The sequence below is a fragment of the Loxodonta africana genome, chromosome 8 (assembly GCF_030014295.1).
Source record: "Loxodonta africana isolate mLoxAfr1 chromosome 8, mLoxAfr1.hap2, whole genome shotgun sequence".
NCBI classification, from domain to species: domain Eukaryota; kingdom Metazoa; phylum Chordata; class Mammalia; order Proboscidea; family Elephantidae; genus Loxodonta; species Loxodonta africana.
This window is the reverse complement of record NC_087349.1, coordinates 49,968,910-49,983,659: the sequence shown is the minus strand read 5'-3', so window position 1 is coordinate 49,983,659 and position 14,750 is coordinate 49,968,910. Positions and strand designations below refer to the sequence as shown.

At 35.7% G+C, this 14,750-nt stretch overlaps 1 protein-coding gene across 1 annotated transcript in view; it reads left to right on the top strand.

The window, feature by feature from the left end:
- Nucleotides 1-14,750, top strand: part of GNAT3 (G protein subunit alpha transducin 3) — a 46,228-nt gene that overhangs the window by 19,374 nt on the left and 12,104 nt on the right. The window contains exons 4-5 of the mRNA XM_064289915.1: nt 6,185-6,342; nt 10,793-10,921. Of these exons, the coding sequence (XP_064145985.1) occupies nt 6,185-6,342; nt 10,793-10,921 (287 nt within the window). The remainder of the gene's footprint in view (nt 1-6,184; nt 6,343-10,792; nt 10,922-14,750) is intronic.

The window sequence follows — 14,750 nt, the reverse complement described above, 5'->3', positions numbered from 1 at the left end:
AGAGGTTTCAGAAAAGTGGCAGCAGCAGAATACAGAAGTGGTGCTACGAAGATAAAAGTCAACATAAATCAAATCCTCACTTTTTCACTTCTCTGACACCATGCAACACTTACTTTAAGTTTAGCCACCCGCTAAACTCAGGTAGGTCAAATCTGTCCTTCAGACTGAATCTAAGCCCAAGACTTTAGATACCCACCACAAATCCACATGACGTCCTCACTTCTGACCTGCTGGCAACAAATTTAGGGGTCCCTTTTACCCCCTCAGGATACCAACCATAAACTCAGGGATTCCAGCTCTCCCTCACTTCTGACCTGCTGGCTTTCGGCACTCCCTCAAGTTCAATAATTTACTAGAGGGGCTCACCAAACTCACAGAAAGCTCTATATTTATAAAGGATAAAAAGCAGGGTCAGCATAAGGAGATCTAGGAGGATTCGTAACATTGAGCTTCCACATCTCAAAAGAGGGTGCATCACCCTCCTGAGAGCAAATGTTTTCACCAACCAGGAAGTTCCTGAAGATTCAGTGTCCAGAGTTTTATTGGAGTCTCATTATGTACTGCAAAATCCAGCTCATCTCCCCTGAGGTTAGCTGATTAGCTCTTCTCCTCTGAGGTCAAGCAACATCACAAGGTACTTTCCAATGGGGCTATTTGGCCTGGCCATCCCCCACCCCCACTTAACCTATTAGTTAGGTGCCATCTGGAGTCCTTATCAAAAAAAAAAAAAAAAGACACTTAAATTCCAAGTTTTTTTTTTTTTTTTTTTTTTAAGACATTATCTCTCAGGAAACAAGAATAAAGATTTAATGCTTTGGGTAAAGTTAATGTAAAAGAACCTAGGAGTACAGAGCAAGGTATTTGTAACTTTTTGTATGAAAGACTGACTTGATTTGTAAACTTTCACCTAAAGCACAGTAAATAAATACATAAATTAAAAAAAAAAAAAAGACCAGACTTAGTGGCCTGAGACAGACTGGAGAAACGCCAAGAGTATGGCCCCTTGACACCCTTTTAGCTCAGTAATGAAGTCACTCCTGAGGTTCACCCTTCAGCCGAAGATTAGAGAGGCACATACAACAAAACTAAACTAAAAGGGCACACTAGCCCAGGGGCAAGGACTAGAAGGCAGGAAGGGACAGGAAAGCTGGTAATATGGAACCCAAGGTCGGGAAGGGAGAGTGTTGACATGTCATGGGATTGATAACTAATGTGACAAAACAATATGTATACTAATTGTTTAATGAGACTCTAGTTTGTTCTGTAAACCTTCATCTAAAAGTACAATGATAATAATAAGCACACATTAAAAAAAAGTTAACGTAAAACCCACAGGCCAAAATGTAAACCCCAAAAAACCACTGTGATCTTTTTCCGCAGCTCCTTTTATATGCCTCTCATTTGTAGAATTGATCTTTCCTCTCTTAATTTATTGATATTTGATTTCATCCAGAGGAGACTTTAACTCAAATTCCCAGTACATTTGACCATTACTATCAGCAATGCCAGTGATACACCAAACCTGAAAATTAAGAGTCAAAAGATACTGACATATTACTAGAGTCTCAGTCATTAGTCACTAGCATCAGTCCATCATCATATCAAATGGCCAAAATTTCTCCCATGTTGAGACCAGCCAGGTTTGCTGCAGGCTTCTATTCAATCTTGTCAGGTTCCAAAAACAGGAGTGGTTTTCATCCTTTTCAGGCCAAAAAAAATAAATAAAAGACCCACTGCTGTCAAGTCATTTCTAAGATTCTAATTCACAGCGACCCTATAGGACAGAGTAGAACTGCCCCATAGGGTTTTCAAGAAGCCACTTGTGGATTCCATCAGCCTTTTTGCATCAGCCAAAGCTCTTAATCACTGTGCCATCAGTATAACTGAGCTAAGAGACAATATCATCTCTTGCTCTGAGCCCCTTTGGGACATTAATATGGTTTTTTAATTTTCCTCATTGTATAATTCATGCATTCATTCCTTTATCCTCAGCTACTTTTTTTCTTCACTCCATTTACAAACAAGCTTCACATTTGGGAAGGACATTCGGTTCAACTACTGTACTCATCTAAATTGCCAGCAGCAATACTAGTCTAGCAAGCACCTCCCCTCAGTCAATTCTTTCTCAGTCACAGTTTCTTGCTTAGTAATTATCCCTGCTTCCATTATGCACAGCTGCAACCCTGGTCCTGGGACCACATCACAGGGAGGGGGAAAAAAAGTTGAGGTGATATGGGGAAAATAGAAAAAAAAATTGAAGTAATATGCGGAGAATCATATAGTCACATCAGCATCCTCTCCCATCCCCTCTTCCCCCGATCCACCTCATCACCTCGCCTAACTTGTTAGTTAGGTGCCATCTGGAGTCCTTATCATAGATACTTAAAATCCAAGTCTCTTTTTTTTTTAGAGATTTTCTTTCAGAAGCTGAAGACAAAGGCCAAATTCTTCAGGTAAAATTAATGTAAGCCCCACAGATGCACTGAGAAATGAAAAGAGGATGTGGGTTTGGAGTACACAGTATAAAGACAATGTCTTCAGGAATTATGGTTTACTTACCCTGAATGTTATTAGATTTTTTACCTACATAAAAGAATGTTGGAAACGGAAATGTACGCTTTTATCACCTCACTTGTGTGTGGTTGTGACCACCTTTGACACAGTGCTCTATGAAGTGAACCCTACAACGTGAATGAAAGAGCCTTTATTCCTCAACATGCCCTATCATTAAAGTTCTGTGATCAAATAAGTTTTGGATATATACATACTTTAACAACTTCTTGGAAATTTGCAACCAACATTAGTATTCCAAGGCTCTGAAAATCCTGCAGCAAGGGAATCTGGCATTATTAAGTTGGCAGTTCCTCAAATTACTAGGCTATGATATTATTTTCTTCCTCTGTTTTTCCCCAATCTTTGGAAATATAACTAGGGTTCAGAATGAGCTCTGTGAGGCTCTAAGGCCATCTGAGGTCCCTAATATTTACGAGGAAGATCTAGGTGACTTGTAGAGAAAATATATATTTTGTTTTCTGTGCAAAGAGCTACAGGGCTATGCAACCTTGAGAGAATGGGCCATTACAGAACCACTATAATTCCCAAAACCAAAAACCAAACCCATTGCTGTCGAGTCGATTCCAACTTGTAGCGACCCTACAGAACAGACTACAACTGCCCCACTGGGTTTCCAAGAAGCAGCTGGTGGATTCAAACTGCTGACATTTTGGTCAACAACTGTAGCTTTTAACCACTGTGCCACCAGGGCTTTACCAAATACAATGTAGGAAGAAAAAGTTCTTCAGGATGCCACTCGAACCTTTATGGAGCTACGTGAAATACTTGAGAGATTACTGAAGATACCTTAAAGTTTCTCTAGAATAAAAGGTCTGAGCTAACTAGGAATCAGATAGCTTATTCATTTTATTGACTGATCCATTCATCAATATTTTGGCAACACGTCTTGTGTGCCAGGTTCTGAACGAGGTCATAAGGTTTTAGAAGTAAACAAAACAATAAAATCTCCTCCTTCGTGTGTTTATAGTCTAATATAAAAGACATAAAATAAGCAAAGAAATATTACTATACCTAGGCAATAATGGGTGCTATGAAGAATAATAAGTGATGGAAGAAAGGATGGTCAGGGAAGAAATCCTTGAGGACATGCTATTTGAGAAGAGATCTGAATGAAATCAGCAAATAAGTCATGGGAAAGACATGGAGGGAACAACAATTCAAATGCTCTGAAATGGGGCTTGGTAAATTCAAAGAACAGCAAGGAGACCAGTAATTCTTGAGGTGGGAGAGGAGAGAGAGAGAAAGAGAAAGAAGGTTGACCAGAAAATAAGATCGGAAAGGAAGACATGGGTTCACACATGCAGTATTGTGGGCCATAGTAAGAAATTTGTTTTTGTTTTTTTTTAGTTTTGTGGGAAATTATTGCCGTTTGGGCATATGGGGGTAGGATAATCAGTAGGACTTCAATTTTAAAAGGATCAATTTGACCGCTTTTGGAAGACAACTTTTCATAATGCCTGTTAATTTTGCTGTTACATAATTTAAGAATTTAAATTTGATTGGTAGACCCAATCCCTTAAAAATGTGGAATTTGATTCTTTCATTTATGATCCTAGCCCTTGGACAACTACAGAAGGACTTTGAAGACTTGATATGCAGCAAACTCAATAAGATTATTACATATCTTCAAGAACAAACCTGCATATTTTCCGGGGTTCTTAACCTTGGCTGCATATTAGAGTCATCCGGGAGCTTTTAAAAAATACCTTTGCAGACTCCAACACCCAGAGATTCTGACTCATTTGCTTTGGGGTGGGATCCTGGTATCAGCATTTTTTAAAAGTGCCTCAGGTCCTTCTAAGGTACAGCCTGAATTGAAAGTTGTTGCCATGGGCTCTGCCTGTGTATACAGTAAATTAAAAAAACAAAGATCTGAAAGGATCAAAACCAAGGTGAAAGAATGGCCTGCCTTTTGGGGAGGTACTACCATCAAAAGTGGGGTGCATGGAGAACTTCATAACATTTTAATGTTTCAAGTGAGGGTATAGTCATGATATCTATATAGATAAAGCGTACTTAAAGTAAAAACTGAAATATTTTTTAAAGAAATGCCACAGTACATATAATTTACTTGCCTTTAGGAACAAAACTGTACCAGCACCTGTTTCATTGCCTCATTTGTCCTAAATGGCACTTTAAAGTGGTAGGAGGCAACTAGGATATTGCTACGAAAAATTACTAGGTCATATTTCAGTGGATTTGCAGTTCTCCCTCACAACCAACTAATTGGGAGGAAGGGTTTTAAAATTTGCCCTGTGCTGATATAAGAAAATGAGGTCAAGCCCTTGGTTTTAGCCATTTAACAACTGACTGAATGATTATCTGATTTGTTTCATCTCAAAGGTAAAATCTGATTGTGAAGAAAGATGAAATGTTTTTTTTAGTCTTAACAGGGTATCTCTTGAACCTTTCTGTTCTATACAAAAAGTCAATTTTTAATAAAATGGGAGATAAATTTGTAGTCAGTTTAATAACAGTCATTAATAAATAAGTTGAATCAGGAAGCAGCAGATTCTTATCGGACAAACTTAACTGGTACTGGCCCAACATTGCACAAAATGTATTTGGGCTTGACTCTTCTTGTAATGTGCATTGTCTTTATCGCTTTGGATAAATTAACCTGAAAAATAATACTGTTCTGAGGATTATGTGAGATAATATATGTGCTAAGTGTCTTGTAAATTTTATAGTAATAATATGCACTAGGAGGAGTGTGAATTTGAGAGTCTGAAGACCAGGATTTGAGCCCGGACTTCTCCATTTGCCTGGACCATTACAATGGTCAATAATTTAATTACTCTGAGCCTCAAGTTTTTAATGTTTAAAGAATTGTTCTTATCATAAAATTGTTTTGACAATGTGTTTAAATAAACCTTGGACTACAGTATTTATTCAATAAACTATTTTCTTTCTCTCTTGTCACCTCCAACAAGCATACCAATGGGGTTAACACAATGCTTGTTTTCTCTCCTTTTCTTATCTACTGATTTGCACCAGAGGAATGAAATCAACAAAACCTACAGGGATGTTATAAAACATTTATGTATGGAGCAGATTGTTTGCTGCTATTGCTTATTTATATGATTACAACAAGGTGCCTGGTGGCAAAGTATATTAATACTATTTTAAATACAATTTCAGAATATAAAGTTTTATTTCCCATTTTATTCTAATTCTTACTTGGTGTCTTATATTTTTTTCTAAAAAAAAAATCTATGGCTATGTTCAAAGGAAGCCAAAGTGCCAGATTATATCAGGTTCATAACTACATTACTCCAGGATTTTGACCCTCTGATAATTCAAAGTTGTACATACCAAAGCACTGTTATTCTTTCTGACATGGAACTCAGAGTTTAGTGATATATGCCCAAAATTCTAATGTTCCTCTGTAACATTTTATAGTTTTTGCAAGAGAGAACTCTTCTTGACATCTGCTGTTTATTATAAGGAACTCTAATTCTATTGACCATAAAGTATTCTGAAATGATGTTCCAAGAAATGATTGCCTAGAAGAATTAGATAATCATCCAATTAAAATCTTCTTTATTTTAAAAAAAGAATATGTTGTTCCAAATACATTTTTATCCTTCTCACTCAAACATTGCTCTAGGAAGACCAACGAAAACTTTATGCTCTGGCAAACACCCTGGAAGATGGTGGCATGACGCCTGAACTGGCTGAGATAATAAAACGACTGTGGAGAGATCCAGGAATCCAGGCCTGTTTTGAAAGGGCATCTGAATACCAGCTCAATGACTCCGCAGCTTAGTAAGTACATTTTGACAAAAACTGAGACATTTAAAAATAAAAATTATTATTCTGCATTTGTAAACACAAGTGCTTGAGTGTGCATCTTATTATACTAAAAAAACTGAAGATAAGTTAAAAAAAAGAACAAGGTAACTTTAAGGGGAAAAAATATAAACAGGGGAGTATTTTAAATAACTAATTTTACAGCTATTTGCCTGAGAAGCTCTATTTGTTTCAAATATTTTCTCCAGATGAAAAAGAATCATCCATTTTGCATAGCGCTCGACAAGAGACACAGGTTGGTGATATGCATACTGAGACTCGGGGCTATTCATTTCATCTCCATTCATGCTACTGAAATCTTATCTTAAAATAATTGTATTAGTGACGTACACTTTGGCTCCATTGGCTTGATAAGCACGATACAGAACTCAAAAATAATATATTTTTTCCAAAAAAAAAAAATTTATATTATGGGATTCTTTCAGAGTCTCAGGGAAGACTGTATAATTTTAACAGTTAAAGTTGGCCAGTTAGCACTTATCAGCCACAGGGAAGTTAGAAGTTAGGAGGTATAATTTTAGACTGTAATTTTGTCTTCAAAGTTATTTTAAAGTTTCATTTTTGTAAGTTCTTAACCTATCATACGGTTACATGCCTGCAAGTGTATATACACATGTACGTAAATATATCTGCCCATGCATATGAGTCTATAAAATGTATAACAGTCACATTGAAAAATCCCCAACATAACATCTTAGCAGCACTTAATTAAAAAAACAAAAGTAATGTAAAAGTTAAACAAATGATAGGTATTCGAGGACAAAGCCATGAAAGCTGCACGATTCTTCAGATTTTTAATTAATGATGGACAGAGGATTATGGAGAGAAAACAAACAATACAAATTCTAGGTGGAGTGAAACTATTTTCTATGATTACTCATTGATTTTTATTTTAGACCCATAATTCCAATAGGCAAATTGTCTTTGGAGCAAAGTGCTACTCCTGTCTCTCTGATGAAGGAGCTAATGAACTTCAACCTAGGATGGCAACTGGAGGGATCCGGGGAAGATACTTTAGTTAAGACTTCATGGTTTACTGATTGGGGCCATCTAGTGTGCTATTTAAAAATACCATATGCTTTAAGAACTAACATCGACTTCCCCCAGGAAAATAACTGCTTTAATAAGTGTCTCACTGCTGAACCACATTTTAATAATAAAACAGTTCTCTGGTAGTATAGTAAAGCATTGTTTTTCTACACTAATCCTGGATGAAAAAAAAAGGCAGGCATAATTTGTAAGAAGCTGAATTATGCAATAGTCCCATAAAATGTTAGCAAAATTCTGGAGAGGGAGGGAAGGAAGGGCAGATAAAAGTGGACTGTAATTAATAAATTTAGTTTTGGATGCACATTATTGTTTGAACACGATTTTCCATTAAATATTGAAAGAAATGTATTTGCAATTATATTATCATTATGTTTACCAAATTCTTTGCTCTTTGTTAACAAAAAACTATTTAAATATCATGCGGTCAAAATGAACAGATGAAATAACCTTTTATTGTACTTTCTAATCTCGTTATGAGTCGGAATCAACTCAACGTCACACAACCACAACAGCAACCTTTAGTTTTAGTTTTGTTTATGTATTTCTACACCTAAAATATATTTTACATTGGGACCATCTCTCCATTGTAGATTCCTATTAAATATCTGTTCTTCAAGCTACACACAACTAAACAATATCGAGCTGCACCCATTTTTTGAGCGCAGCCCATATTGTAATGGTTTTAGACTAACAAGATTGATTTGCAGGGCAACAGGATAACAACATGAAAGCTGTTTTCCCTACTAGGTCTCAGAAGGAATACAAATATAATTCTAAAACTAAAATGTTAACTGTTTTCTGTCCTTACAGGTCCTTAAAAGGAAGGTTAAATAAAAAAAAGCTCACTAAGAAAATAGCTGAGCGATCACTGCTTTCTTCTAAAAATTAAAAGCAGGCTTTTTTTCAAATACTGTTTTACTCTCACATTTTAAAACTAAATATAAACCCAGAATGGTAATATATCTCATGTCTATTTCATATGAGGAGCCCTGGTAGTGCAGTGATTAAGAGCTCAGCTGCTAACCAAAAGGCTGATAGCTGAAACCCACCAGCCGCTCTGAGGGAGAAAGATGTGGCAGCCTGCTTCTGTAAAGATTACAGCCTTGGAAACCCTACGGGGCAGTTCTACTCTGTTCAATGCAGCCACTAAGAGTTGGAATCAACCCAATGGCAATAGGTTTTTATTTCATATGCATTATATAGGGTAAAGTTCTCTAACAGTTCTTTTTCCTTTTTCTGTTTTTCTTTCTCTCTCCCTCTCTCTCTCTCTTTTTTTTTTTGGTAAAAATAAGATATATCTTATTTTCTTAAACCTAGAGATGGTCTTCAAGCTGAGGCTGACAAAAGTGAGTCCTGATCAGAATTAGGGAAGGGAGTGCTCTTGCTGGCACCATAATGTCACCAGTCAGTGGTAGCAAACTGAAGGACAAGTGGCACGGTTGTGGCAAGTAGATTTTAGTTCAGATTTCATTGTTCACGGGTTGGGCCATCTAGTGTGCCTTTTAAATTCTATATCCTTGAAAACTAGTATAGGCTTCCCCAGGAATGATTCTATTTTTACGTAATCAGAAAAAGAATTGAGATATTGTTAAATGATTTGTGCCATATTTTTTAAAAGCCTCTGGTTTGGCCTGAGTTTTAGACTGCAGTCTTGAACACCCAAATCCAATATTTGTTTATTAAAATAAGCATTTTAAATGCAAATTTGTCACTGTGAAAATGTATGTGTTTTGCTTGAACGCATACATACATGCAAATAAAAGTACATTACCATGTGTCATTCCAAAAGCATTATTCAGTTACCTATCATGAAAATGAATTTAATCTCTATCTTGACAGGTATATTTTTTTAACTCCTTCAACAGTTTCCCTACCACATATGCAGATTGAGTAAACAGGGAATTCTTAAAGGGGTTTACGTCACAACAGAGAAAAAAATAAACTAGGAAAATTTGCCAACATTTTCTTCTGATACATTTATATATTGCTTTGGTATGCTTTTTTTTTTTTTTTTAAGAAAAACTCATCTTTAGTAGAATAAAGCAATGGTGATGAATTTTCACACACTACATGTGTGTGTCCTTGACCAAAATCCCTTTGAGGCACTTGCTGGTTCTTTTAGTTTGTTTCAGCTTAAAAGTGAAAACATACAAAAACAAATCAATTACTTACATTGTTGAATTTTTTTTTATCATAATAGCTTTGTTTTTTAAGACACTGTACTAGATACAAAGGCATACAACTGCTCAACTTAGTCTGTGGACAAATCCAGTTTATGAATAACAACCAAATATTTGGTTAGATTGTAGCTCTCAAATTCTGTCCAGATGGAAGTATGCCCATCTTGCTCTTTCTATTTAAGCTACATATGTAAACTGGGTTCAGTGCAATGGTCAAATTTGTCATAAAAATCTTACCTTGCCATTAGTGTTTATATTTAAAACGTTCACAAAAAGTCATATTACTAAACTACTAAAGCCTTAGTATCAAAAATCTAGAACAGTGGGTTTCAACTTTCTTTTAAAGCAATATAACTTTGTTTTAGTCTAAACACATTATCTGGCTTCAAGGACAATGTTAAGAGCAGATTCTTTAATCTAACAGATTTTTATAGCATATATCACCACCCCCAGATCCTATAGTGACAAAGAGGGGTTTTTTAACAGGGTCTCCTGGAAGGGTTTAGGGCACACTGATGCACTGATAAACGAGATGAAGAAGTAGAAATTGGTTTGTTGGGTAAATTCAGCACTGTGTTCCCCAAAGAGTGTCGGGTCAGAGGTGGGTCTGAAATTCAAAGAGTTAGTTGCAGCATGGACCAGCAAGAGTCAAAGTTCTTTCTCTTATTGAGCTAACTGGATATTGTCAGGGCACTTAATTAAAATAGCTGAGACTCCTAAACTAGGCAATCCATGCAAAAATAACATAACAACCTTCAAATTATGATATTATAACCAATCACTCTCTTAAAGCTGAAAGTGTCCAAATTCAAACTACAGTAGTTTGAATATAGTATACTGACTATCATTATAAGGTTTTTTTTTTTTTTTTTTGGATGATCCAGGCCCTATAAAGATAATTTTTTCTCAAACCCTAATCTACAGCTATCACATGAGCCTCAGGCAGGGTTGATTTAGCTGACCTTTAGAAGAGCCCCCAGGGGAGTCAGCTGTGTACTACACACAGCTTTGCAACATCTGTCCCAAAGAACAGAGTTCGAAAACTACTGGTCTTGAGTTTAATGTTACTAATGGACTCTCAACTAAAAATTCATTAGTGCTGAATCATGGCGTATGCAAACGCAAAGTTAAAAAACTTATATGCTATTTTGCTTTTTATTGTTTCTTTGCAATAGCTACCTTAATGACTTAGACAGAATAACGGCTCCTGGGTATGTTCCAAATGAGCAAGATGTTCTACATTCTCGAGTGAAAACAACTGGAATCATTGAAACTCAATTCTCCTTTAAAGACTTGCACTTCAGGTACGATCAAATGTCTTTTCTAACTCTTACCAGAAGTATGCATCAAGCTTAACCTTTACAGGGAAAAGCTTTAACTCATGATCAGGAGCAGTGGACGCCTGGGCATGCTCACTAGGCCCAGTTTCCTTTCAGTACCATACGGTCGCTATGAGTCGGAATAGGCTCCATGGCAGTGGGTTAGTGTCCCCTCACCACCGCCTGACCCACCCCACCATGCCCTCCTCCCACCTTCCCTGTCCTGAGCCTCAGGACTGCACTCCTGTCTCCAAGAAAAGTGACTGTCTTGAGCAGATGGAATCTAGCTTTTTTTACTTTCCTTACACTTGAAACTGACGTGCTACTGGGGGAGATATATATATACATATATATATATAAAGTTTAAGTAACAGGTGCCAGGGGTCCTATTTCCTTTGCCTTCCTATTCCCCCATTTGCATGAAATATTCTCATTAAATTTGTTTCCTTAATTTTAAAAAAATAAAACATGCAAATAATTCAGAAGAGAATTATTTGAATATGATACCATTTACTGGAAGTACAAGGAATATTTTATAAGTTGTTTTGGGTATGAAAATGAGTCAATTATTTTCATCATTGTTGCATTATCAAGCCCTCCTAGAAATCTTATTTCAAAATCATTTTCTAGACCAAGAAAAGAAAACCCATGCTATAATGATAGAAAAATGTTCTTTAGCACTTAAATGCCTCTCCCTATAAAGTGTAAGAAGGAATATTAAAACTAGTTCTAGATGTGCCCTTCATTTATGTTAAAAATCAATTATAAATATTAATAAAATCATCTATGCATGCAATAATAGAGACATTGTTGAAGAGCAGAAAAACTGGAGATATAGTGGCACAAATTACTTGAATCCATTTGTGAGGAAAAAGTAAGAGAATTGTCATTAGTTGCTATTTCAACATTTGTTTCAGTGGGATAAAACCTTTGAAAACTTTAAAATATGAAAACTGGTTATACATAATATATAATTAAAACAGCTATTATATAGATAGCCAGAATATTTTCAAGTAACTATAGAAGAAATATCTTCAAAATATATACCTAAATTCCAGGCCCACAAATAGTTAATTTTCTGAAAGATGAGCCAGAGATCTAACCAGGATAAAGAGACTGCAAAGATTGAGATCAGCATCCTCACTTGTTGATACTGAATGTAAGAAAAGTTTGTCTTCAGTTCTGGCTTCACGGTTGTACAGTTCCTCTTTAGCAACTACTTTGTCTAGTCTCGTGATCTTTGATTCAGTTTTTAGACTTGTCCTTTGGGAGCCCACGTTCAATTGCTTTTCCTCTCTGCCCTTCCTATGCCTGGCAAAGACATTCTTGACACACTTCCTTTTCTCTCTTACACTCCTTTCTCCACTCCCAACTTTTCAGCGAAATGAAGGCATCTTAGACTAGAAGCTAAGTGTGGGCCTTGAGGCTGGTTAGACCAAGGTTACAATCCCAGTAATCAGGAACAATGAGAGTTGAGGACCTGAGTTACTTTTCCTTACTTCTCCAGTAAGTTTGTGGAAAAGATTAGATGAGGTAAAGTACCAGTGGAGAGTTAGAACTTGATGTGAGCTAAGATAATTGGAATTTTCTGATTCCTATATTGCCAGGATCATAAGCTCGTTTTGATAATTAGTGTCACATATTGAACATCTATGAGCTCACAACCCTGGACACATCATATAAGACCAAGTAGTTTAGTATCTTCTCAGGAGTGCTCTCTCTCGCAGCCTGGCCATCCTATCTATGAACCATCCTGCATGTTCCTGTCAGTATCATATCCAATAATATGCCGGGTTAACAACTATCTCTGGGTGAAAAACACCTAATTTTAGCATTTGCCTATTTCTCTGGTATAAAAACTCCTTTCGTGGATGATTTCAAGTTATTAATATAATGTCACTGGGTGGAGAGTTTGGAAAAAATGCAGGCAGGGTCCTATGGTATTTCACATGTCCAGCTTCTAAAACCAGAGAATATGAGGATTGTCAATGAGCACACAAAACCTCAGAAACTCATGTTCATTCCCTAGGACATCTATTTCTCTCAGTACTAAGTATTATAAATATTCATATTTTTTTAAAACATACTTATATTCTAAGTAAAACAAAACATTTGCACTGATTTTTAAAAATACAAATATTACTTCAGAACAGGCCTCTTTACAATAGGCCTCCAGGTCCTCACTGGTGTATAAGCATCTTCCTCAGTCCTTTTGGAGTTCTGTGGTTAATTCTGTGAAGAACTGTCTTAGGTCATAGTAGTCCCTGGATGGCACAAACACTTAAGAACTTTGCTACTAACCCAAAGGTTGGTTGTTCAAATCCACCCAAAGGCACTTCAAAAAGGCTTGGCAGTCTGCTTCCAAAAGTTAATAACCATTGAAAACCCTGTGGCGTGAGGTTCTACTTTAAAACACAAGGGATCTCCATGACTTGGAATCAACTTGCGGGCAACTGGTATTAGTTCATATAGATACATGATCTCCTATTCTACTTTCGTCTATTGCTGGCCCTAATGAAGGGATAAGAAGGATCTTATTAAGCCTTTATTACAGTATCCAACCTAAAAAGTCAGATGTTTGTGAATTGGATTGTGGGGCTCAGTGAGGACTTATTTGTATGTAACATTTTCTATACTATAAACTTCTACCTCAAAACCACTAAAAACAGGTTTTGAGCTATTTGTTTTCTTAAGAGGCTTTACTTTCCTCTGATTCAAGAAGGTGTGTTATTTAAAGGTGTTGACTATGAAAAAGACAATGAAGGACACAATAGCTACTTGCTTAAAGGCAGGGAATTTCTCTAAGAACAAATCTTCATTTAAACAATGACATTTAGCAATTACTTAATTTGGGGTACAAAATCTAAAAAAATACAATTACGCTGTTTTCTTCAACTCTTAAATCACTTAAATATATTTTCTTAAGCTCAGACAAGCAATCCAGATACATTAACCTAACCTAACCAGATATATTAATCCCTTAATAATTGCTCACAGACAAATCACTGAATTTTTTATTTATATTTAAGCGCTAAACAGTATTACCCAAAAGTGTACAGTTTTCTGTAATGTAAAATTCTGTAGCACTTCAAAATAAGAAGTATAAAAGTGATGTATCTTTCAATTTCATTTCAATAAGTGCCCAGGTATTAGAACATATTAAATCAGCATTGATTCATTGTATAAATCATTCTATAACTATCTAAAAGTAAAGGCTTAATTTACATATTAAATTAGAGAACTCTAGAATTTTAAATAAGAATACCAAAATGAAAAAACTCTATTTAATGTACTGTATCACCCTTGTGTATCATCCAACTTAGTGAAAATTACCTTAGAACTCTTATCAAACCAAAACTCCAACTGTTAAACTCATAAAATAAATTATCCTAATAGATGTTAAAATACTATGTAAATGAAAAATGCAGTGCAAACGTTAGCCCTTTTATTGTTATAAAATCATTCCACAGAACAACTTGGAAATAGATTTACAAGGGCTTATCAGTTAATTATAGAGAAGTAATCTTTTCTCTAATTGCTTCATGATTGAAAAACAGAATTGAAAGGACTTAAAACTAGACAGGTTAAAAAAAAAAAGGAATAAAGGTTAGCGACTATTATAATAGAGTTTTAGATTTTGTAAATTAAACATAACTGCTTTCAAAAATGTTTGAACTGTCCATGATATGAAATAAATTAGGGTGTTCCTAAAATGTAAATCTGAATCATGTACACAATGTTCATTGTGCAGGATATGAGTCAATTTAGCTTAGGAATGAGACTAGTTGTCTACCTAGAAGCTATATCTCAATTT